Source organism: Sus scrofa, chromosome 7 (assembly GCF_000003025.6).
Source record: "Sus scrofa isolate TJ Tabasco breed Duroc chromosome 7, Sscrofa11.1, whole genome shotgun sequence".
Lineage (NCBI taxonomy): Eukaryota > Metazoa > Chordata > Mammalia > Artiodactyla > Suidae > Sus > Sus scrofa.
Window position 1 is genome coordinate 4708357 of NC_010449.5, and position 25488 is coordinate 4733844.

Sequence of the window (25488 nt, forward strand, 5' to 3'; positions counted from 1 at the left end):
GTGAGATATCAGCAAAAGTTTCCAAAAAAAATTAAAACTTAAGTTTTTTCAACTTACTGTGCAATCTGGGAATGGAATATCACAAGCCTTTGGTCAGCACATTTGATAATTTCTTCATATGATGTAACCTTGAAGAAAATTAGCTGAAACAATTATTCTGTGATAAATTCTAGAACATGTATTTAGTTTATTTTTTACGCTTTAAGACTCTGTATAAGGAGTTCCCGTTGTGGCTTAGGGGTAACCAAGCCTGACTAGTATTCATGGGGATGCGGGTTTGATCCCTGGCCCCACTCAGTGGGTTAAGGACCCGGTGTTGCCATGAGCTGTTGTGTAGGTCACAGATGTGGCTCCAATCCTTAGTTGCTGTGGCTGTGGTGTAGGCCAGCAGCTGTAGTTCTGATTGGACCCCTAGCCTGGGAACTTCCATGTGCCTCAGCCGCAGCCCTAAAAAGCGCACGTGCACACGCACGCGCACACACACACACACACACACACACACACACACACACGACTCTGTATAAGTTGAAATTCAATTATACAACTCTGGTGAATGAAAGTTTTTCCAACAGGCCAAACAACTTTCTTATACTTTGACATCAGGACTACGAATACAAATAGAATTGTAATGTGTTTGTGCATCATGCAGAAAAAGTATCAAAAAATGGACAACTGTAGCCAGTCAACAATGATCCACACAAGCAGTGTGTGTATCAACTCAGGGGCACAGTTTACTCTGTTAAAGATAAAACAGTTTGGTTTTTTTGGTCTATTTTTTTTAGGGCAGCACTTGCGACACATGGAAGTTTCCAGGCTAGGGGTCAAAACAGAACTATAGCTGCTGGCCTACACCACAGCCACAACAATGCCAGATCCGAGCCATATCTGCAACCTACACCACAGCTCATGGCAATGCTGGATGCTTAACTCACTGAACGAGGCCTCATGGATGCTAGTCAGATTCGTTACTGCTGAGCCACAAGAGGAATTCCTAAAGATAGAAGTTTTTACACCGGAAACTAGAAGGCTATGTTGGCAAGATTTGGAATGACTCTGAAAATGAAGTAGCAGTAATACTAAGACCTGAAACTGCTGACACAGAAGGCTAGAAACACAGCATTTTTCGCCTGCTTTTTGCTAAAAGGCTCTGGGCAAAGTCATTACGAGGTGAAGGGAATGGATGAGACCGCGTCACGTCTTCCCTCAGATCCTTTTTAGCTCCGCAATTCTATTGTGTTAATATCTGACATAGTTGGGAGGTGTTTTGGCCATGCCCACAGCATGCAGAAGTTCCCGGGCCAGGGAATGAACCCGCACCACAGCAATGACCCGAGCCACAGCAGTGACAGCAGCAGATCCTTAACCTACTGAGCCACCAGGGAACTCTGACATAGTTTTAAAAGACAAATACTTCTGTAAGAAAATCTGTACCTTATTTATTAAGTTGCCTAAATGTCTTTGATACTTGTCATTTTCCTCAGTGAGTCTGTTGCAGTAGTCTTCTTTGGACTCAAGGAGATTTCCCAGTTTTTCGATCTATGGAGAAACATAGGTAAAGACACTAACTTGGAAACTGCCATGAAAACCACATATGGGGAGTTCCCATTGTGGCACAGCAGAAATGAATCTGACTAGGATCCATGAAGACACAGGTTCGATCCCTGGTCTTGCTTAGTGGGTTAAGGATCCGGTGTTGCTGTGGGCTGTGGTGTAGGTCACAGATAAGGTTTGGATCCCACATTGCTGTGGCTGTGGCTGTGGTATAAGCCGACAGCTGCAGCTCCAATTCAGTCAACCCCTAGCCTGGGAACTTCTATATGCCTTGGGTGCAGTCCTAAAAAAGCAAGCAAACAAACAAACAAAAATCTGGAGTTCCCGTCGTGGCTCAGTGGTTAATGAATCCGACTAGGAACCATGAGGTTGTGGGTTCTATCCCTGGCCTTGCTCAGTGAGTTAAGGATCCAGCATTGCCGTGAGCTGGGGTGTAGGTCGCAGATGCGGCTTGGATCCCAGGTTGCTGTGGCTGTGGTGTAGGCTGGCAGCTACAGCTCTGATTAGACCCCTAGTCTGGGAACCGCCATGTGCCGTGGGAGCGGCCCTAGAAAAGGCAAAAGGACCAAAAAAAAAAAAAAAATCCCCAAAAACATATGGATGCTAAGAACAAATGAGAACTGTAAGCTATACTTTATTCCAATGTTCACTTAAACTTATTCGTACCAAAGGTGAGTCGAGAGATGCTATGAGCCAGGTTTCAGTTAGACTGCACTCAGAGCAGGTTAGCAGAAATTAAAATGACGTTTTGGCTATTCTCCAATTTAACGCTATGACCAGCTCTGCAAATAAACACCTGTCTGTGAAAACAAGTATTTGTGAGCCCCAAGTCTTCACTGCCTTCTTGCCATATGCAACCAAAGGGTAGACATATTTGATTCTTGCTGAAGCAAAGCACAGATGTGCCTGATGATGCATTTCCAGGTTTGATAAATATTCTCATGTGCATACATGAATGTTTTAAAAGGTTCAGCTCAACGTATGTCACATTCTGACTTGCAGTCCAATTTTTATTTGCAAAAGAAAAAGGTCAAAATTTTAAAATTGTATTTCTAAAAGTGATATCTAGGATTAATTATTAGGAAAGAGTATTCACAAGTTCCCTGAGCAGTTGCCTTAATTTTCAAAGAAATTATAGACAGAAAAACGACAGAAATGTTCCCATTAAATAACAATGTCAAGAAGGGCCATCAAGGAGTTCCAGGTTAAGAAACCAACTAACATCCGTGAGGATGCGGGTTGGATCCCTGGCCTCACTCAGTGGGTTAAGGATCCAGCATTGCTGCAAGCTGCAGTGAAGCTCAGAGATGGGGCTTGGATCTGGTGTTGCTGTGTCTGTGGTGCAGGCCAGCAGCTCTGATTTGATCTCTAGCCTGGGAACTTGCATACACCACTGGTGCAGCCCTAAAAAGACCAAAAACAAACAAAGAAATCAGAATGGCCATCAAACTTCCAGCATTTATTTAAATATACTTATTTATATGTGCTTACATGTCTGTAGTGAAATCCCCTAGAGAGCCATGGCAAAATGAATTTGCTTCAGGAGTTCCTGGTGTGGCTCAGTGGGTTATGAACCCATCTAGTATCCATGAGGATGTGGGTTCGATCCCTGGTCTTGCCCTGTGGGTTAAGGATCTGGCGTTGCTGTGAGTTGAGGTGTAGGTCTCAGACAAGGATCAGATCTGGAGTGGCCTGTGGCTGTGGTGTACGCCGGCAGCTGTAGCTCCGATTTGACTGCTAGCCAGGGAATTTCCATATGCCACAGGTATAGCCCTAAAAATAAATAAATAAATAAATCAAACAGAATTTTAAAAAAATCTGCTGGAGAAACAGCAGCTTTTTTTGTTCTTTCTCTTGATATGTTACTGGGGATAATATCAAACTCGGGGTCCTATTCTTCTGGCTACATATATATTTAAGTAGGGAGGATGGATACACCTCAACAGATGACCCAAGGTGAGCAGAATTTAAAGATTTTTTTTTTCTTTTTTGGCCACACCTGCAGCATGTGGAAATTCCCGGCCAGGGATCAACCCGCACCACAGCAGTAACAACACCAGATTCTTAACCCACTGAGCCACCAGGGAACTCCTAAAGATGTTTTAAAGGACATGTGTAGAAGTAGGAAAGGCTAAAAGCTCTCCTTTGCATCCCCTCACTGCATCCTGGAGGGAAGAATCCTAAGCTTCACATACCTTATAACATTTTACTGAAGCAACTGGGAATTCCTTCTCACTTCTATTTTTTTTTTTAATAACACACTTAATGGCACTTTTTTTTTTTTTTTTTGCCTCTTAGGGCTGCATCTGCAGCATATGGCAGTTTCCAGATCAGGGGTCGAATCGGAGCTACAGCTGCCGGCCTACACCACAGCCACAGCAACGCCAGATCCAAGCCACATCTGTGACCTACACCACAGCTCATGGCAAAGCTGGATCCTTAACTCAAGGAACGAGGCCAGGTATCGAACCTACATCCTCATGGATACTAGTTGGGTTTGTTACCACCAAGCCACAAGAACTCCTAATGGCACATTTTGAATTTAATTGCTTTTAGGATCAAAGTTTTAACTTTTTTTTTTTTTAATGGCTGTACCTGAGGCATATGAAAGTTCCTGGGCCAGGGATTTAATCTGCTCCCTTGGATCCTTTAACCCACTGCACCACAATGAGAACTCCCAAAGCAATAACCCTTTTAAGTCCTCAGATTGTTTAAAATTTGCTAACTTCAGTTTAAGGAAAGAAGAGCAAAGGAGTTCTTAAAGAATATTTATTTTATAGATAAAGAAATAGCTCTATAAAAGCCAGTTTTGGTGATTACAGTGAAAAGTAACCCAAAATCTTAAGTTTCTGCTAAAGAGTGTAAAGTTTAACCACTTTAAGGGCACAACTGTCATACAATAAAGTGCATGTATTTATAAAGCATTCAGGTTGGTAAGTTTTTATATATGAATACAACTATGAAACCATCACCACAGTCAAGGTAATGGACATAGCCATTCTCCTCCCACCAAAGTTCCCTCTTGCCTCTTGATCACCCCTGCCTCCTGCTTGTCTGTCCTTCCCTGACGCTTATACTCTATGACAGCCCAGGCGAACACCCACCTGCTTCCTGTCACTATTGATTAGTTTGTCTTTTCTAGAGTTTTATGCAATAGAACCAAGCAGTATTTACTCCTTTCTGGCTCTTTTCACTCAGCATAATTATTCTGAGACGCATCTAGGTTGCATGTGTATCAGTAACGCAACCCTTTTTCATTACTGACTAGTATTCCATTGTATGGATATACCACATCTGTTTATCCATTTACCTGTTACAGACACTTGAGCTGCTTTCAGTTTTTGGCTATTACAAATAAAGCAGCTAGGAACCTTCCCATACAAGTTTCCATATGAACATATGCTTTCAATTATCTTGGGTTAAAAAAAAAATACCTAGGAGTGGAATGACAGTAGGTATGTGTTTAACTTTTTATGGAACCACCACGTCTTCCAAAGTGACCGTACTTTTAACGTTCCCCCCAGTGGTGCGTGAGAGCTTCAGATGTTCCACATCCTCACCCATCCTTGGTAAGGTCAGTCATTTTAACAGACATTCAAATAGGTGTGTGGTGGTATATTCAGTGTGGCTTTAACTTGCCTCTTAATGATGCTGAGTCTCTTTTCAGGTGCTTATTTGCCACCCTTCTTAGTGAAGTGTCTATTAAAACCTTTTTGGCCCACTTAAAAAAGTTGGTTATTTTTGAGGATCCTTTATATATTCCAGATACAAGTCCTTTATCAAATCTGTGATTTGCAAATATTTTCTCCCACTTTGTGACTTATCTTTTCATTAAGAGTTCAATATATTTATTTTAAAGTTTTAAAAAATATTTCAGGGAGTTCCTGTCGTGGCTCAGTGGAAATAAATCTGACTAGTATCCATGAGGACGTAGGTTTGATCCCTGGCCTCACTCAGTGGATTAAGGATCCAGCGTTGCCGTGAGCTGTGGTATAGGTCACAGATGGGAGCTAGGATCTGGAGTTGCTGTGGCTGTGGTGGAGGCTGGCAGCTACAGCTCCAATTAGACCCCTAGCTTGAGAACCCCCATGTGCCATAGGTGGTAGCCCTAAAAAGACAAAAGACCAAGAAAAAATTTTTCAAAATGGAAAAGTTTTAGAAGATATGGTTTGTTAAAATCAAAACACTGAAAAAGTCTAAAACATTTTTATGAAAGGATATCAAAAGGTACCTTTTAATAAAATAGACCTAACCAGATCTCTCCACCCAGGTGCCTGAGGGCTGCCGGCAGGCGAGGCAGGAGGCTCTCCCATCTCCCCAGCTCGAGGTTCCAGTGCGGCCTGCCCGCTGTGCTGGGGCAGGTGGTGTAAATGCAGACCCACGGGCCTTGCCAATCATCTTGAAGAAGCGGACTCCAAGGGCAGGGCTGAGTTCCGTGGGAGCAGCACCATGTCTGGCCCTGTCCACAGCAGCATACATTCGACTGCAGTAGAAGAGGAAGTCCTCTCCGAAAGCTGCGGCCCGGTTGTGAGGACAGGCAGAGGCAGGGGAGGGCTGGCTGCTGGTGCGGGATGGGGCCCTGTCCGTCCAGGTGGGATGCTCAGACATGAAGTCCTGCAGAGGAAGACTTCTGGGGTTGGGCCCCTGTATTCTAGATTTGTGGACATACTTCCAAGTTAATAGTATATTAACTTGCCCAGTATGTTATGAGGCACTGAAATCCAAGTCACTAAAGAAAATGAGGTCAACACATCCTGTGTTAGTTTTCCATTGCTGCTGTAACAAAGTAGCACAAACTCTGTGGCTTAAAGCAACACACATTTATTATCTTACATTTTTGCAGTGTAGGGGTCTGACAGGGCTCCACTTGACAAAAGGCAAAGTGCCAGCAGGGCTAGTTCCTTTCCGAGGCTTTAGGGGAGACCTTCCCTGCTTCCAAAGGCCACCCACATTCTCTGGCTGGGTCCCCGCCGCATCTTCAAGCCAGCAATGCTGGTCCGTGACAGCCGTCAGTAGTTACATGTCTCCTGCCCTTGAGGGGAAACATCTCCACCGTCAAGCACAGCTGGGATTAGATGGGGCCCAGCCTGATAATCCAGGACCCTCTATCTCCACACCTAAAAGTCCTGATTTAACCACACTGCAATGTCCCTTGTGTCCTAAGTGCTAGCTTCCCTGTTTTATTAAGGGACACAAAGTCCCTTTTGCATGTTCCAGGACTAGGGCGGGGCATCTTGGGATGGCCAACTGTCCCACCGCACACCCTGGAGACATGGCTGTGGTTATTTTCTTGTGGAACCCTTTTGTGTTTTCTTTTGGAAGCCAGCTGGAAGGCAAAGCGGGGGTCCTTTCTGAGGATGGAGGAGGTGAGGCGGTGGAGAGAGCAGACCACAGGACGAGAAGAACTGTGCAGAAGGACCAGAGGCAAGCGGTCGGAGGACCGCAAGAGAAGCATGTGACGAAGCATCAGAGGAGGAGGTGCGAGCCCCCAGATTTACCTCTGGCCACCAAACCTTCTGGCCTGGCGTTTCCTGGAGAACTGGGAGTGGGCCTTCTGGAGCACACTTCTGCATTTCAAAACCAAAGCCCTCTTTATGCTGGAAGATTCCAAACACACCCCGAAGCAGACGAGAGGACTATGAGCAATCTCCAGGTACCACTTCACTCCAGCAACTACCAACGCTTCCCAGCATTTGCTCATCTGTCACCAAGCTCCCAACCTTGCTCTCACTCTGCCACCTTCCCAAATTGGGGATTTAAAATTGAATTAGCCATGGTGTTAATTCACTCATAGATATGCTTCTCCATATGCATCACTGACAGAAAACGGCTTTAAAACCACAGTGATGACAGGATCACGTCTGCTAAAATCAACAGTAAACTCTCGATACTGTCCAGCCCCAGGCGGTCACCTCAGGAATCTGTCTGTACAGTGGGTGTGTTCAAAACGGGCTCCACACACAGTGCATCCGCTTGATTCGTCTCAAGGCTCCAATCCCTCTGAGTCTAGAACCTCCCTTGTCTCCCTTTCTGTGTCAATTGTTTATGGATGAGAACTTTTCAGGTTCTGGATTTTTTTCACGTTCAACTTAAAATGTTCTTTATCCTGTCAGCTGGTGGTGTGGTCTAGACGACTGCTTTCAGACTGGGTGGTTCACAGCCTGCTGAGGGACCCTCTCACCGTCAGTGGGGCTGAAGTTGATGAGAGGGCTCCTCTGTTTCCTGTGAGTCTTCTTTTCCTTTTTCTTTGGCCGCCTCCCAGCATATGGAGTTCCCGGGGCAGGGACCAGATCTGAGTCACAGCTGTGGCAACGCTGGATCTCTAACCCACTGTGCCAGGCCAGGGATCGAACCTGCATCCCTGCACTCCCACGAGGCCGCCAATCCCGCTGCGTCACAGCAGGAACTCTTCCCATGAGTCTCGAACATAGAAGTTTTAGTAGCCAACTATAAGCTGTCTATATTCCCTATTTTATTCATGGATGCAAAACGCAATTTTCTACAGGTATCTTTTCTTTGGCTTTTAACAGCTTAAATTCTTCGGTGAAGAACTCTCCCTCATGGATTATTTGGTTTCTCTGAAATACAGTTTGTACAAGAAAGACTGCAGCACTTGTTAAAAGTGACACAGTGTGCCTGGGACGCCTGGATTTGTTTTCTCATTCCAGCTTCCAGCCGGGAGATCAAGGCCCACTCTCGACATCTCTCATGCCCGAGGCACAGAAGCTGCTGATGGAGGCAGAGATCCCTGAGTGCTCTCCTCTCCGCCCCACGTCCATAGGTGACTAGTGCCCAAGGCCCACTGCCAGCCCGTTCAGTGCCCCAGCTTCTCCCACCTGGACATTGTCCGTTTCGCCTCTGAGCTCCCGTCATTCCACGACCATCCCTCTGTCAGATGCTTGTCACTGTTTATCTCGTTTTTAAAAACTTTCCCCTCTCGCCTTATCAATAGATATCTATGCACCACATCTTCTTTTCTAGATTCCTTAGAAGCAGGGTTTATGTTTGATTTAGCTTTCTATCTCCATAGTGTGTAGTCTTGCTTAACCTTTCATGGAAAGTCATCATTACTTATTTAATGGGAAAAAATTAGTGAATCAGAAAAGATGAACCCTTTAAGTCCTCATAACACGGGAATTTTTTTTTTCTCTTCAAGATGAATGAATATGTAAATGAATTTAGTACAAAATGCCTTTTTTTTTTGCTTTTTAGGGCCACACCCACAGCATATGAAGGTTCCCAGGCCAGGGGCCCAATCAGAGCTGTAGCCACCAGCCTACGCCAGAGTCACAGCAGCACCACATCCAAGCCGCATCTGCGACCTATACCATAGCTCATGGCAACGCCGGATCTTTAACCCACTTAGCAAGGCTTCAAACTCGCATCCTCATGGATCCTAGTCAGATTTGCTTTGGCTGTGCCACGGCAGGAACTCCCAAAATGCCAACTTTTAGAAATTTAGAAAAAGGATGATAGATTTCTCTAACTACTAATAGTAAATTAACCTCGTTTTCATTAGAGTGCGGTCCAAATGGATTGTAACTTTCTAGATGCCGAGATATTTTTATTTTCTTCTAACATATTTTCTTCTTTCATCTGCCTTTATCTTTTCTCCAGCTTTACTGAGATTTAACTGACATAACCTTGTGTAAGTTTAAACAACGTGTTGATGTGATACACAGACACACTACACAACAATCGCCACTAACCCACCCAGCATGTAATTACCATTTTCTTTGTGGTGCCACCTAAAGTACGGGTGACGTTTCCCAAAGCACCCCTTAATCACGACTGTTGTGAACACCTACTGCTGTACGCGTGGCAAAAAAATTACACATATTTTTAAATTTCTGCATTCTGAAAGAAAGATATCTGATCAAACAAATCAGGTGGGACAATATTTAAAATTTCCAAACTTGAAAATGCAAATGTCAATTGTATGTTTTTGTGGGTGAATAATACTGCCTCTATGCCAGTGTATGACCAGTCCAATGAGCAAAGCTTTGAAAACTGATAATTTCCTAAACTTATGAATAAAATGAGATTGAATATAAAAATGACAGCAAAGCCACAAAAGGTGTTTCTTACCAAGAAGTCGAGCTCTTTGTTCAGACTGTGGTACTGATCCAGTTTGGCTCCCAGTGAGACAGGCACATCTCCGACATCCTTGGCTTCACTTGAATCAACGTCTGTAACCTGAAATGAAACACACTTGTGCTCACTTCCAACAGATTCACATGTCTTGGCACATCTGACAATGAATACTAATATTTTCAGCGGCTCCAATAACAGACTGTGGAACTCAGAGCAAGAATGATTTCAACAAATTTACCAAGAGAACATACGTACTGAAAATTGTATTTTTCTATACGAAAGACAGTACATACTCAATGTTTTTGTTTCTGGCATGTGGAAGTTCCCAGGCCAGGGAGTGAAACCATGCCTCAGCAGCAGCCCGAGCTGCGGCAGTGACAATGCCAGATCTTTAACCCGCTGAAGACATAATGACTGTTAAACTTACCTCAGTAACCTGATCTTGAAAGGATTTTTCATTAGCAATTAACTCTCTGAAAGTTGTGATTCTCTCTTTGTGCTTCAGTAACTAAGGAAAAAAGCATTTTCTAGGTCAGAGAAGAAGAGGAAATAAAACTACATTCCAACACAATTATAATAAAATCACCAAAGCATGCACCGTTCAATCCCTGGTCTTCAAAAGGCGTATTATTTGTAAAGCTCCTCTGTAGAAGAAGGGTCACACAGCAGGCCTGAGACCGCTGTCCTTAGAAAGGCCTGCTGGCCAGGCTGCCCCCTGGTTGGCATCTAGGAAACTGGATGGAGGGAGGGTGTCCACCATGTCCTGGTATGAAGGCTCACCCCGTCTAACCTACTTGTACAGAGAATGCGGTTTAGACTGAACGCCTCTCCTTCTGGAGGGTTTGGAATTTGGGTGCGTAGCAGGCAGAGGGTGCCTACATGACCAGCCTCCAACGCCAGCCCTGGACAGCTTCCCCGGGGACAAGACACGCGGGGCACAGCTCACTGCAGGGGAGTGAAGGGCACCTGCTGCGACTCGCCGGGCGCCCGGATCTAGGCTCCTCTGGACTTGGCCCCCGGTCGCCTTTTCCCCTGGCTGACCTTGCTCCGCACCCCCTTTCTGCTGTGTGTAGTAACACAGCACAGGTGTGAGGATGGCTGTGAGTCCATCACTGCACCTGAGGGTGGGCTTAGGATACAGAGCTCAGCCTAACAGTCAACTGTTTTCAAAGCCAGGCTGTTAAAATTCTTTAAAGAAAAAAAAAACTAGCCAACTTTTTCTAGACTCAATTTATAGTCGTATCTTTTTCTTTTTTTTTTTTCTTTTTTTTTTTTTTTTGTCTTTTGCGTTTTCTAGGGCCGCTTCCTCGGCATATGGAGGTTCCCAGGCTAGGGGTCTAATCGGAGCTGTAGCCACTGGCCTACGCCACAGCCACAGCAACACCAGATCCAAGCTGCAATGCTGGATCCTTAACCCACTGAGCAAGGCCAGGGATCGAACCCACAACCTCATGGTTCCTAGTCGGATTCATTAGCCACTGAGCCACGAGGGGAACTCTGTCATTTCTTATTGGTTTGTTTCTTACATATAGTAACAGTAAGTCTTAATATTCAATATTCCAACTTCTCCAAATATCAGTGAGGTAAAGCATGCTGCACAGAATATGATTTTACTGTGAACAGTTTCCAAAAAGAAAGCAAAAATGCTAATGAATCCCAATGTAACTATTACCCAGCTTCAACTATTAACAGTTAATGATCAATCTCATATCATTAAGTCCCCAACCACTTCTTCCTCCCCGCGACTCCCTTCATGGACTCAAATCCTAGACATCATATAATTTCCCCTGCTAATATTTCAGTAATTACGCAGAAATTTACCAAGAGAACATAAATATCTGAAATTGTGTTTCTGTAACATCTTGCTCGAACCCTCTCTTAAGGCCTCAAGATCTGAGACTTGATGTCCGATATCTTCCACCCAGTCCAGGGTAAGCCCCTAATAGGCACTCAACAAACAGGCTTATTTTTGAAGCCTGGTTTTTCTTTTTTCTTTTTAGGGCTACCCCTGAGGCAAATGGAGGCTCCTGGGCTAGGTCGAATCAGAGCTGTAGCTGGTGGTCTACACCACAGCCACGGCCATGTCATGTCTGAGCCACAGTTCACAGCAAGGCCGGATCGTTAACCCATTGTGCAAAGCCAGGGATTGAACCTACATCCTCATGGATGCTCGTCAGATTCGTTTCTGCTGAGCCGTGATGGGAACTCCTGGTTTAAGCATTTCTTAATAGAAATATTAAGCTATTAAGCATTATTAAGCTTTTTTTTTTTTTTCTTTTTAGGGCCACACCCACGGCATATGGAGGTTCCCAGGCAAGGGGTCGAATCTGAGCTATAGCTGCTGGCCTACGCCAGAGCCACAGCAACTTGGGATCCTGGCCATGTCTGCGACCTACACCACAGCTCACACCAACGCTGGATCCCTGACCCACTAAGCGAGGCCAGGGATCAACCCTGTCTCCTCAGGATGCTAGTCAGATACGTCCGCGCTGCACCACAACACAGGCACTCTCGCTCGACTAGGCTGAGTTTTGAAGGCTGGCTAGCAGTTTTTCTGCAGGTCCATTTGTTCCTTGGTCCTTTTCTTTACAGGTTCCCCAGGAGACAAGGAGAGTCCCCAGAATGTCTGCAACAAATTTTCTATCCACCTCAGTTCAGAGAAGTTATGTCCTGTTAGCACGGGGCTAAACTTGATGCCCAGGTTTAAACATGTTTTTATTCCTTTAGACAAATTCACCGTGTCCGCCTTCCTCTCAGGTTAAAAACACCACACATTCACGTCCTATTAGCGATTTTCCCATTTCACTCACTCTCGCTTTTCTCTCTCCGCCTCTGCGCCACTACGCCAGGAAGAGAACGGCTGAAGAAATTCCCAAAGCCTCTTTCCCTAACCTTGTCCCACTTGAGAAAGAAAATGTTTTCAACGTATCCATTATTAGGTGATAAGGCTGTAATCACCACAGGAATGTCAACATACACTCTTCTTCAGGAATGAGCAGTACCGCACAAAAGTGAAAAAGTAATCATACCGATTTTTGGTGATGAATGAGGTTTTTTTTTGTTTTTTTTTTTGTTTTTTTTTTTGTTTTTTGGCTTTTTAGGGCTGCACCTGTGGCATATGGAGGTTCCCAGGCTAGGGGTCAAATCAGAGCTACAACTGCCGGCCTACACCACAGCCACAGCAATGCCAGATCCGAGCCGTGTCCGCGACCTACACCACAGCTCACGGCAACACTGGATCCTTAACCCACTGAGCGAGGCCAGGGATTGGACCTGTATCCTTATGGATACCAGTCAGATTCGTTTCTGCTGAGCCATGATGGGAACTCCGAGGTTTCCTAACACATACTTGCGCTATAAAACATGTCAAATATTCAACCATAAATCTCCTTAGTGAGGGCCAGAGTGAAGGGCATCCTGTCTCCTGAAATAATCCTTTTAAAAATCCAAATTTTTGGAGTCTCTATACTTTTACATTACTCTTTTCTTTGACTTTTTTTTGTTAAAAATGATACAATTTTTTAGAATGAAGAATAAGTACAGTACCTCTTTATCTAAAAGGTTCTTTTTAAGATGAAAACTCTTCAATTTCTGTAGCATAATATCACTAACTTCCTCACTCTCTTTGAAATGTTCGGCATCGGGCTTGGTGAGGTCCTAAGGGTAACATTTTGAGAAGCTATATTAAAAAGTTTTCAGTAAAGCCAGGAGTTCCTGTCATGGCTCAGTGGTCAACGAATCCGACTAGGAATCATGAGGTTGCCGGTTCAATCCCTGGCCTTACTCATAGTGGGTTAAGGATCCAGTGCTGCCGTGAGCTGTGGTGTAGGTCGCAGACACAGCCCAGATCTGGCGTCGCTGTGGCTGTGGAGAAGGCCAGCAGCCACAGGTCCAATTAGACCCCTAACCTGGGAACTGCCATGGATGTGGCCCTAATAAGCAAAAAAAGAAAAAAAAAAAAAGTTTTCAGTAAAGCTAAAAGGAGAAAGGAAAAGACACAAGTGAAACAAATCTCCCTTCCCAAATAAGTGGCTAAAGTGAAAGAGGTAAAATAATACGGAACTCAATTCTCAACTGCTGATCCTAAGACATCTAACAAAGGGTTAGTGTGGAAAGAATTCATAGAGAATCACAATTGTACCAAACTGCTGTGGGGACAAATGAGTATAACCCCGGGAAGTCAATACTCATTGATAACACTATAAATGTTTACACACTCCTACGTACTGTAGCCTAGTGAGTTTACAAATCCAAATTTCAGACAAATGGTTACACCCACCACCAGAGCAGTCAGACATCTCCAACAATACTGAAACTCTAGGCACTTCACTGGTACCCAGAATGAAGATTCTTATTTGTTTTTTTTGCTGGTCATAAAATATTTATTAAGGCATGCTTTAGGGAATGTAGTGAATACAAAATTTAGGATCACAATATGAAGCAATTTCAATCCTCTCAGAAAGTCAGCCCAGTCCTCAAATGCTCTGCAGGTAGAAAACCACTGGTGAGACTCACTAAAAGCAGTTTGACTAGAACAGAAGAGGCTTCTCAAGAACATTTACAACTAGATCTGAACACCTCGTTTAAGTGCAAAAACCACACATTACACTAATGCAGCGACAATGTGTTCATATTGTTTTCATTAGTAGTCAACTTGCATAACACACCAGGAAAAAGCACAATGGAGCTCACAAAATCGACTAAAAAATGAATCTGTCCTTGCAAAACATGCAACGGAATGGAATGAAGATACTTGTACCAATACAACCGAAGAGTCAAAAGTGCATGCATTAGAGGCAGAGTCCCTGGTTTGCAGCTGAGTTCTGCCACTTACCTCTGTGTGAGACTCTGAAGAAGAAACTCAACTATTCTCAGTTTGTTTTTCTGTTTTTTTTCTAAAGCCCGGTTATGTAAAGAATGGTATAAGGATTGCATGGGATAAGCCGTGAAAAGTAGGGGAAACTGAAATGCCTCCAAGGATAGGCTGGGAAGTCAGCAAATGTTTGCTGAGTGCCTCTCAGGGGCTTACCCGGGACCGGGTGGACGATGTTGGACATGGAGCCTCTGAGCTCGAAGCCTTGAGCAAACAGACATTTGTCTGGCCTGGGATGAGATCTACGAAGAGGGCTGATGGCTCAGTCCACCACCGAGAGGTCTGGTAGTGAAGAAGCGGCCAGCAAACAAGACTGGGAAGCAACGGCAGCCTCCAGTGAGACCGGAGAAAAGCCAGCAAGCAAGGGAGGAGGCAAGTGTGTGAAGAGGCAGGCGGGGCGGAAAAGCTCGCCCCGGAGAAGAGACGGTACCGTGTGCTCAGACTCGACCCCTTAAAGACGAAACCTGACGTGGATGCCATGCCGCTAAAACTGCTTCGCTTGGTTTCCAGCATTCAATCAATGCCGCTGTCGGACAAACTTTAGCTAAAAGAAAATAGGAACATTGCAAACCCTTGTCCCCAGATTTTGACTCAGAGCAGAGTACCTAAGTGCAAAAAAAAAAAAAAAAAAAAAAAAAAAAAAAAAGGAAGAAAAAAGAGAACTCAATATTTTGAGAAGCCATCCAGTGTAGTGTCTGAAAACCCCCAGAGCAGCCGCGAATATCACCTAAGGCTGGGAAAGGGGATTTTACGTGGCCAGGTCCCACAAGGTAGGCAAGCCAGGACTGGAACTCCCTGACACTAACTTGGTTTTTCATTCCGCTAACATACTCAGCTCCGCAAGGCCCACCCCCCCACTAAAGCCACATCTTAGAGACCATTTGTGTGGACAAATACCCATCACCAGGAGCAGCCTGCGTAGAGCACAAGGGATGTCTCTGAGGGAGTTTTCCTGAAAGTGGAAGCACTGGGGAAAGGGTTCTGCCTGATGTCCTTGTTTGTTTAAAATCTTATTATTGTACATTCACAGAAATTAGGTGCTGAGGGAAAGACAAAGAGAAGCACAGGAGGAAGGAAGATCCGATCGATTGGTTTAGGATGTGTATTTTTTCTTCCTTTTTTTTTGATAACTTAATTGTTCAATCTTGATACTTCTTTCCTAAATTTTTTTTTTGTTTTAAATTACCTGGCACGTGAGAAGTCCTATCATCAGAGCCAGAAGATTGCAAATTTTTGAGGTCAGCTGAGAAGCTCTTTTCCCATCTGGGGGATTTTGGCTCTCCTCTTCACAGGGCGAGTGATTCCAGAACAAATCAGAATGTACCATCTTTGCATCCTACATGTACACAATTCAGATTCGTCACAAATAAAGAATCTGGATTACAATTTAGGTAACACGCTGAATAAAATACCAATCTCATAAACTCAAAGCAATGGTTCTCGAACTTTTTTTTTTTTTTTTTTTTTGTCTTTTGTCTTTTTGTCTGTTGTTGTTGTTGTTGCTGTTGTTGCTATTTCTTGGGCCGCTCCCGCGGCATATGGAGGTTCCCAGGCTAGGGGTTGAATCGGAGCTGTAGCCACCGGCCTACGCCAGAGCCACAGCAACGCGGGATCCGAGCCGTGTCTGCGACCTACACCACAGCTCACGGCAACGCCAGATCCTTAACCCACTGAGCAAGGGCAGGGACCGAACCCGCGACCTCATGGTTCCTAGTCGGATTCGTTAACCACTGCGCCACGACGGGAACTCCTCTCGAACTTTTTGATTCTCAGGATGCCTTCATACTCTTAAAAATTATTGAGGATCCAGAGTTCCCACTGTGGCTCCGTGGGTTAAGAACCTGACACGGTCTCTGTGAGGTTGCAGGTTCGATCCCTGGCTTCACTCAGCGGGTTAAAGATTCAGCCTTACGGTGAGGCACAGGTCGCAGCCTGCATTGCTGGATGTGGTATAAGCTGGCAGCTGCAGCTCCAATTCGACCCCTAGTCCAGGAACTTCCATGTGCCAAGGGTGTGGCCCCAAAAGGAAAAATAAAATCATTGCAGGTCCCCAAAACCTTTTGTTTACCTGGTTGAGAATCCAGCACTGTCTCTGTGGCAGTGTGGATCTGATCCCTAGCCTGGTTCAGTGGGTTAAAATCTAGCATTGCTGCAGCTGTGGTGTAAGTTGCAGCTGCAGTCTGGATTTGATTCTTAGCCTGGGAACTTTCACATGCCACAGGTGTGGCCATTAAATATATATATTTGTTTACTAATTTATTTAAATAACAATAAGTCCATCATGAGTAAATACAACTAACAATTTAATACAAACTTACATTTTCCAAAATAAAAAATTAGTGGAAAGAGTGGTAGTGTTTACACTTTTTGCAATTTTTTTTTTTTTTTTGGCAGTGCCTGGGGCATGGGGAAGACCAGGGACCAAACCTGAGCCACAGCAGTAACAATCCCAAATCCTCAACTGCTAGGGCCACCAGGGAGCTCCAATTTGGCTTAATAGAGGACAGCTGGATTCTTATATGTGCTCCCCACATTCCATCAGCCATGAAAGCAATTACATCACTGCACGTCACATAGCTTCTGGAAAACTCCACTGTACACTCAGGAACAGTGAAAAAGCCAATAAAATCTTATTATCATGAAAATGCTTTTGACCTCAAAGATACTCCTAGAACACACTTTGAGAAAATGGACCTAAAGTTAATGAAAAGCAAAACTAAAAGCAGAGTAAAGAAATTGATTATTCTAGGAGTTCCCGTCGTGGCTCAGTGGTTAACGAATTCGACTAGGAACCATGACGTTGCGGGTTCGATTCCTGGCCTTGCTCAGTGGGTTAAGGATCCAGCATTGCCGTGAGCTGTGGTGTAGGTCGAAGACATGGCTAGGATCCCAAGTTGCTCTGGCTCTGGCGTAGGCCGGTGGCTACAGCTCTAATTACACCCCTAGCCTGGAAACCTCCATATGCTGCGGGTGAGGCGCTAAAAGCCAAAAAACCAAAAACAAAAACATAAGAGGAAAGTATTTTCCTGAAAATCTTTAAAAATAATATAACTATTTACTTGCAAACACCACTCATCCTGATTGCAGATTCATGAGGGTCCTCTGGGGACATCCTCAAGGCAGTAGATCAGCCCAGTTTAAGTTACTATAACAAATATAAAAATAAACATCCATTTTTCTAGCTCAGATTAGCTTTCTTTCAAAGTAGAGTTAATAAGATGTACTATAGATATTTTAAGGCAGGCTTACAAAACTGGAATAGAACAGATATGCTCTAGCTTGTGAAAATTATCACTACCAGGACATGCTTCCAATTTTTGTCTGCCAAAAAAGCCCTTTGAATGCAAATACAAAATTAACAGCCTCTCCAAACACTGACACGAGGCTCTCATGTTTTATTTTGTTCTGTTTTGCTTTTTAGCGCCATACCTGTGGCATATGGAAGTTCCCAGGGCAGGGGTCAAATTGGAAGTACAGCTGCTGGCCTGCACCACAGCTACAGCAACTCCAGATCTGAGCCTCATCTGTGACCTACATCACAGCTCAGGGCAATGCCGGATCCTTAACCCACTGAGCAAGGCCAGGGATCGAACCCGCATCTGCATGGATATTAGTCGGATCCGTTTCTACGGTACTGTGCCACAACAGGAACTCCATTATCAGGTTATTATTGCTATTATTGCTTTCTAGGTCTGCACCGCAGCGTACGGTGGTTCCCAGGCTAGGAGGTGAACTGGAGCTACAGCTGCCAGCCTATGCTGCAGCCACAGCAACACAGGATCCAAGCTGCATCTTTGACCTACACCACAGCTCACAGCAACGCCGGATCCTTAACCCACTGAGCACGGCCAGGGATCGAACCCGCAACCTCATGGTTACTAGTCGGATTTGTTTCTGCTGTGCCACAATGGGAACTCCATGTTCTCAGGTTATTTTTAATGTTAAATAGATACAGTGTGGTGATCATTTTGCAATATATACAAATATTGAATCTTTGTTGTACATCTGAAATAATGTTATATATCAATTACATCTCAATAAAAATGTTTATAAATTTACACAATTACTATGTGATACAATATAGGTTTGTTTTATCTTGTAAACCAAATATGCAATTGTATTATTTAGCTTTATTTCTGAATAGGCAGTATGGTATGAAAAGATTATCCCCACTTAGAAAATTTTTCTCAAAGGATGCTTCAGATGATTGGTCATGGATACCCACAAAACTCCCCCATTAATTTTCACTCCTACCAAAATAATTCCAAGAGGCCAGGAATGGCTGTTTTTTAAAGGGAGTACCCAAGAACCAAAGAAACTTCTCCAAACCTGTGGTGCATTTTCCATTCTATCTCTCTTTTTTGTTGTTAATAATTCTTCCTGCCAACAATGTGTGTATAGGCCAGGCCAGAATATGCATCAGCAGATTATTAAAAACCCATGAAACTCTGGAGTTCCCATCGTGGTGCAGTGGAAACGAATCTGACTAGGAACCATGAGGTTGCGGGTTCAGTCCCCGGCCTCACTCAGTGGGTTAAGGAACCAGCGTTGCCGTGAGCTGGGGTGTAGGTCGAAGACACAGCTCGGATCTGGTGTTGCTGTGGCTCTGGCATAGGCTGGTGGCAACAGCTCCGATTAGACCCCTCGCCTGGGAACCTCCATAAGCCTTGGGTGTGGCCCTCGAAAGACAAAAGACAAACAAAACAAAACCAAAAAACCTCATGAAATTCTGCATCAGAGATTCTGCATCGAGATGGTACCTTTGCCATATCTGACTCAATTATTTCTTCTAAGTGCTCCGTGAGCTGAGCCACCTCAATGTTGGGGTCATAACTTTGCTCCGTGCTCCTGGCAACCTGCTGCTGAAGTTTTGCATTTTCATTTTTCACTTCGTTTATCTGCTGCTGAAGTTTTGTATTCTTAGCCTTTTCACTGTCGGATATGAACTGCAAATTCTGAACTTGAGCAACCACTTTATCAAGCTCTGATTTCAGTTTCTGTCTTTCATCCAGGTTTGCCTTTTCGTGTTTTTGAAATTCCTCCTGTAAAGACAGGAACTCTTGTTCTCGGTTCTCTTTTTCCCTTTTCAACAAACCCAGTGCAGAAATGATGGCCTTTTCCAAGTCTCCTTTGAGCAGCTGCAGCCTCTCTACCTCTTCTTCCTTCTGGCTTAAGGCTCTGTCCATTGCTATACACTGATGTGCAGCTTCGTTTTTCTGCTGGATTTCAGTCAGGTACCGTTCCTGTAGACTGACATAACTGCCCTTCGTCTTCTTCAGCTCCAGCTGTAAGGTTTCCTTTTCAATCCTCGATTCCTGAAGATGTTTTTGTGTGTTAGCTAAAATCTCGTGCAAATTCTGCAACGTCTTCTCCGTGTCAATCCGCTCCAGCATGACTCTGTATTTGTCTTCAATTAATTTTTCCACGTCCTCCTTGAGCTTATTGATGATGTCCACAGACACCTGCTGGTTCGCAGCCTTCATCTGTAGCTCTTCAACCTTCTTCTCTAAATACACGTTGCTACGCCGGAGGTCCTGGATCAGAGCGTGCTGTTCTCTGTTAGTACGTCTTAATTTCCGCAGGGCTTCATTTAAAGCCATGTCCTCCTCTTCTAGAGGTGGTGAGCTCTCCAAGCTCTGCTCTGTGTTGGACATCATGCAGTTCTCCCACGATGCCTCACCACTCCAAGACATGCCTCCAGGAGACCTAACTGAGACAATCTCTGGACACTCTCTGACCTCCACTGCGACTTCCTTCTGCTGCCTAACTGACATCTCCGGAATATCAGTAGAATTCTCCATTCCTTTAGAAGAACCTGCAATCTGAATAGTAAATACAGTAAGCGGGAAAGAGGAGAAAGATCATGAGCTTTGCAGTCAGACAGAGTCTCGAGTCCTAGATCCTTAGTTTTGCTTTCCTCAGATCTAAACAACAATGACCATATCTACTCCCAATAACAATATCTGCCTAACAAAAATGTTGAATACTAGTTGCTAAATGCTATATAGCACCTAATAGCACAGCTGAGCACAAATAGGAATATGATAGAGATAATATGCATTACATTTAATTTTACAAAAAAAATTTAAACTTTGGATACTCTCACCATTGCCTGTAACACAAACTTTTTTTTTTTTAAGGGCTGCACCCATGGCACATGGAGGTTCCCAGACTAGGGGTCTTATTGGAGCTACCACTGCCGGCCTATACCACAGCCACAGCAACACAGGATTCCAGCCGTGTCTGCAACCTATGCCACAGATCCTTAACCCACTGAGCTATGCGAGGGATTGAACCCGAAACCTCATGGTTCCTAGTTGGGTTCCTTTCTGCTGTGCCATGATGGGAACTCCCACAAATTTTTATAAACAAATGTAAGATAGTTTCTTTGACTTCAAGTGAATTAAAATAAGTTTATTCATTATCCTAAGTATACAAAGCCTCTTTTGTTCATTTACTTTTTTTATTGAGGTAACACTGGGTTCTAACATTACATGTCTCACACGTACAACGCATTTCTCTACAGTGTGCTCACCACCGAAAATTTAGTTTCCATCGTCACCATACAGGGGATCCCCTTTATCCATTTCATTTATTTTATTTTCGGGGGGGTATTTGTTTTTTTGTATCCCATATATGAGTGAAATTATATGATACTCATCTTTCTCCACCTTACTTTCACTTGGCGTAATACCTTCAAGAGCTATCCACCCATGCTGCTGCAAACGGCAAGATTTTATCTTTTTTATGACTGAGTAGTATTCTATGGAATATATAATAAGTTTTCTTTATCCATTCACTTAGTTTGTTTCTATATCTTGGTTACTGTAAGTAATGCTATGATGAACATTGTGGGGGCATGTATCTCTTTGAATTGTGTTTTCATATTCTCAACATAAATACCCAGGAGTGGAAAAGTTGTATCATGTGGTAGTTTTATTCTTTATTTTTCTGAGGAATCGCCATACTGTTTTCCATAATGTCTGCACCAATTTACATTCCAACCAACAGTGTAGGAGTGTTCACTTTTCTTTACATCCTCTTCAGCATTTATTATTTGTAGAGTTTTTAATGATAGCCATTCAGATGTGAGGTGCTAACGTCACTGTGGTTTTGATTTGCATTTCTCTAATAATTAGCAATGTGGAGCATCTTTTTTTTTTTTTTTTTTTTCTTTTTAGGGCTGAACCAGTGGCATAGGGAGGTTCCCAGGCCAGGGGTCAAATTGGAGCTGCAGCTGCCGGCCTACACCACAGCCACAGCAACATAGGATCCAAGCAATGTCTGGGACCTACACCACAGCTCAGGGCAATACTGGATCCTCAACTCACTGAGAGAGGCCAGGGATCGAACCTCTGTCCTCATGGATACTAGTCAGGTTCTTTACCACTGAGCAACGATGGGAACTCCCTCTGCCTATTTTTTAATCAGGTTTTTTTTTATTGTTGTTGAGTTTTATGAGTTCTGTATAGAGTTTAGATATTAACTCCTTATTGGATATGATTTGCAAATACCTTCTCCCATTCAACAGGCTTTTTAAAATTTTGTAGCTAAGTTTCCTTTGCTGTGCAAAAGCTTTTTACTTTGATGAGGTCCCATTTGTTTATTTTTGCTTTTGTTTCCCTTGCCTGAGGACACATAACCCAGAAGGATATTGCTAGGACCAGTGACAAAGAGCACATTGCCTATGGTTTCTTCTATAAGTTTTATGGTTTCAGGTCTCATACTCAAGTCTTTCATCCATTTTCAGTTGATTTTTGTCTATGGTGTGAGATAGTGGTCTAGTTTCTTTTTTTTTTTTTTTTTTTTTTTTTTTTTTTTTTTGCAGTAGCTGCCCAGTCTTTCCTATTGTATGTTCTTTGCTCCTCCGCTGTAAATTAATCTTCCATATATGCGTGGGTTTATTTCTGGGTTCTCAATTCTGTTCCATTGATCTATGTATTTGACTTCTGCCAATATCATGCTGTTTTTTTTATTACTATAGCTTTGTAATACAGTTTGAAATCAGGGAATGTGATGCCCTCTATTCTTTTTTCTCAGGATTGCTTTGGCTATTTGGGGTTTTTTGTGATTGCATATAAATTTTAGAATTGTTTGATCCATTTCTGTAAAAATCATCTCTGGGATTTTATAGAGACTGCATTGAATATGTAGATTGCTTTAGGTAATATGAACATTTTAACTTTTTTTTTTTTTGTCTTTTTGTCTTTCTTTTTTAGGGCTGTACCCTTGGCATACGGAAGTTCCCAGGCTAGGGGTGGAGTCAGAGCTGTAGCCGAAGGCCCACACCACAGCCACAGCAACACTGGATCTGAGATGCGTCTGCAACCTTCATCACATCAGCACTGGATCATTTAACGCACTGAGCCAGGCCAGGCATCAAACTTGCATCCTCATGGATACCAGTTGGGTTCGTTACCCTTGAGCTACAAGAGGAATTCCCACAATGTTAATTTTTCTAATCCATTAGCACGGAATATCTTTCCATTTTATTTGTGTCTTCTACAACCTTTTTCAACAAGGCCTTATAGTTTTCAGTGTGAGGATCTTTCACCCCCTTGGTTAAATTTATTCCTAGGTATTTTTACTCTTGTTGCTATTGTAAATGGGGTTGTTTTCTTAATTTCTCTTTCTGCTAGCTCACTGTTAGCATATATAGGAACACAAAAGATTTTTGTATATTAATTTTGTATCATGCAACTTTATTCATTATTTCTAATAGTTCTTCAGTTAAATCTTTAAGATTTCCTGTCCATAAAATCATGTCATCTGCAAAAAATGGTAGTTTTCTTTCTTTCCAATTTGAATTCCTTTTGTTTCTTTTTCTTGCCTAGCCGCTCTGGCTAGGATTTTCAATACTATGTTGAATTAGCGTGGTGAGAGAGGGCATTCTTATTTTGTTGCTGATTTTAGACAGATATCTTTCAGTTTCTCAAATTTGAGTATGATGTTGGCTGTGGGCTTATGTGGCTTTTATTATGTTGAGGTGTGATCCTTCTATATTCATTTTATTGAGAGTTTTATCACAAATGGGTGTTGAATTTTTAAAAATGCTTCTCTGCATCTATTGAGGTCATCATAAGGTTTTTATCCTTGATTTTGTTAAGATGGTGCATCACATTGATGTGCAGGTGCTGAACCATCCTTGGATACCTGGAATAAATCCTCCTTGATCACGGTGTATGATCCTTTTCATGTGTTATTGTATTAGGTTTGCTAATACTTGTTGAGGATTTTTGCATTTATGTACATCAGAAATACTGGTCTGCCATTTTTTTTTTCCTTTTGTATTGCTTTTGTCTGGTTTTGTTATCAGGGCAATGTTGGCCTCATAAAATGAGTTAGGAAGCATTCCCTCTTCTTCAATTCTTCTGGAAGAGCTTAAGAATAGGTATTAAATCTTGTTGGAATATTTAGTAGAATACACCAGTGAAGACTGGTCTGGTGCTGGACTTTCGGGGGGGTTTTGATTACTGTTTCAATCTCTTTACCAGTGATTTGTCTATTTGGATTTTCTACTTCTTTTGATTTGTCTTAGAAGGTTGTGTGAGTCTAAGAATTTGTCCATTTCTTTCAGGTTGTTGATGTATAGCTGTTCATAGTATTCTCTTAATAATCCTTTCTATTTCTATAATATTTGCTGTTAATCTCTTTTGCTTCTGATTTTATTTATCGGAGTGAGTCTCTTCCTAATGAGTCTAGCTAAAGGCTTTTCAATTCTGTTATCTTTTCTAAGAACCAGCTCTTAGTTTTATTGATCTTTCCTATTGACTTTTTATTTTTTTTTTTTTTTTTTTTTTTTTTTTTTTTTTTTTTTTTTTTTTTTTTTTTTTTTTTTTTTTTTTTTTTTTTTTTTTTTTTTTTTTTTTTTTTTTAGTCTTTATTTCACTTATTTCCCCTCTGACCTTTATTATTTTCTCCCTCTACTGACTATGGGCTTTGTTTGTTCTTTTTTTAGTTCCTTTAGGTTGTAAGTTTAGACTGGTATTATTCTTGTTTCTTGAAGCAGGCCTACATTGCTATAAACTTTAAGAGCTGCACCTTATAGATTTTGGTGTATAGTATTTTTATTTTCACTTGTCTTCAGGCAATTTTTTATTTCTCCATTGACCCAACAGTTATTCAGTAGCCTGTTGTGCAGTTTCTACATATCTGAGATTTTTCCAGCTTTCTTCACACCACTGTGATCTGAAAAATATGGTTGATATTTCAATTTTCTTACACTTATTGAGACTTGTTTTTTGTCCCAAAATATGGTTTATCCTTGAGAAAATTCCAGGTGCACTTGAGAATGTGTTTTTTGTTGCATTTACACAGACTGTTCCATACAAATTTGTCAAATCCATCAGGTCTAATATTTCATTTAAGGTTGCTGTTTCTGTTGACTTTCTGTCTGGATGATCTATCTATTGGTGTAACAGTCCTCTACTATTATAACATTGCTGTCAATTTCTCCCTTTAGGTCCTGAATAATTGCTTTACATATTTTGGTGTGCTATGTTGGGTGTATATCTAATAATAACTGTTACGTCTTCTTGATGAATTATCCTCTTTATTATTTTTATGTGTCCATCTTTGCCTCTTGCTGCCTTCTCTGATGTGGAATCTATTTTGTCTGATATGAATCCAGCTACCCTCAGGTCTTTGAGCTGCCATTTGTTTGCAGTATCATCTTCTGTCCCTTCACTTTGAGCTTATGTTTACCTTCAGAGCTGAAGTGAGTATATAGTTGTATTTTTTTTTCTAGTCCATCCTACCATTTTGTGTCTTTTGGTTGGCAAATTAAATCCATTTACATTCAAAGATTTTTTAAAAAGTAAGAAAAGAAATAAATCCATTTACATTTAGGATGATTACTGATAGATGAGGACTTGGTACTGCCGTTTCCCCTTTTGTTTTCATGTTGCACTGTAGCTCCACTGTTTCTTTTTCCTTGTGTTTCTGTCTGATGTTTCAGTTTGGTAGTTTTC

The 25488-nt window shown here is 42.6% G+C and overlaps 1 protein-coding gene across 13 annotated transcripts in view; it reads right to left on the minus strand.

Annotated features, from left to right (window-relative positions):
- Positions 1 to 25488, minus strand: part of CAGE1 (cancer antigen 1) — a 58583-nt gene that overhangs the window by 16259 nt on the left and 16836 nt on the right. For 5 of the 13 annotated variants that reach the window (XM_021100145.1, XM_021100157.1, XM_021100148.1 and 2 more), the window contains exons 3-9: positions 19279 to 20340; positions 15705 to 15854; positions 13192 to 13302; positions 10073 to 10153; positions 9640 to 9747; positions 1432 to 1536; positions 58 to 143 (exon numbers count right to left, since the gene is read on the minus strand). In XM_021100145.1, the coding sequence (XP_020955804.1) occupies positions 58 to 143; positions 1432 to 1536; positions 9640 to 9747; positions 10073 to 10153; positions 13192 to 13302; positions 15705 to 15854; positions 19279 to 20340 (1703 nt within the window). Of the gene's footprint in view, positions 1 to 57; positions 144 to 1431; positions 1537 to 5640; positions 8130 to 9639; positions 9748 to 10072; positions 10154 to 13191; positions 13303 to 15704; positions 15855 to 19278; positions 20341 to 25488 lie in introns of those variants that run through there. The other 8 variants (XM_021100149.1, XM_021100147.1, XM_021100153.1 and 5 more) reach the window with 5 other exon arrangements.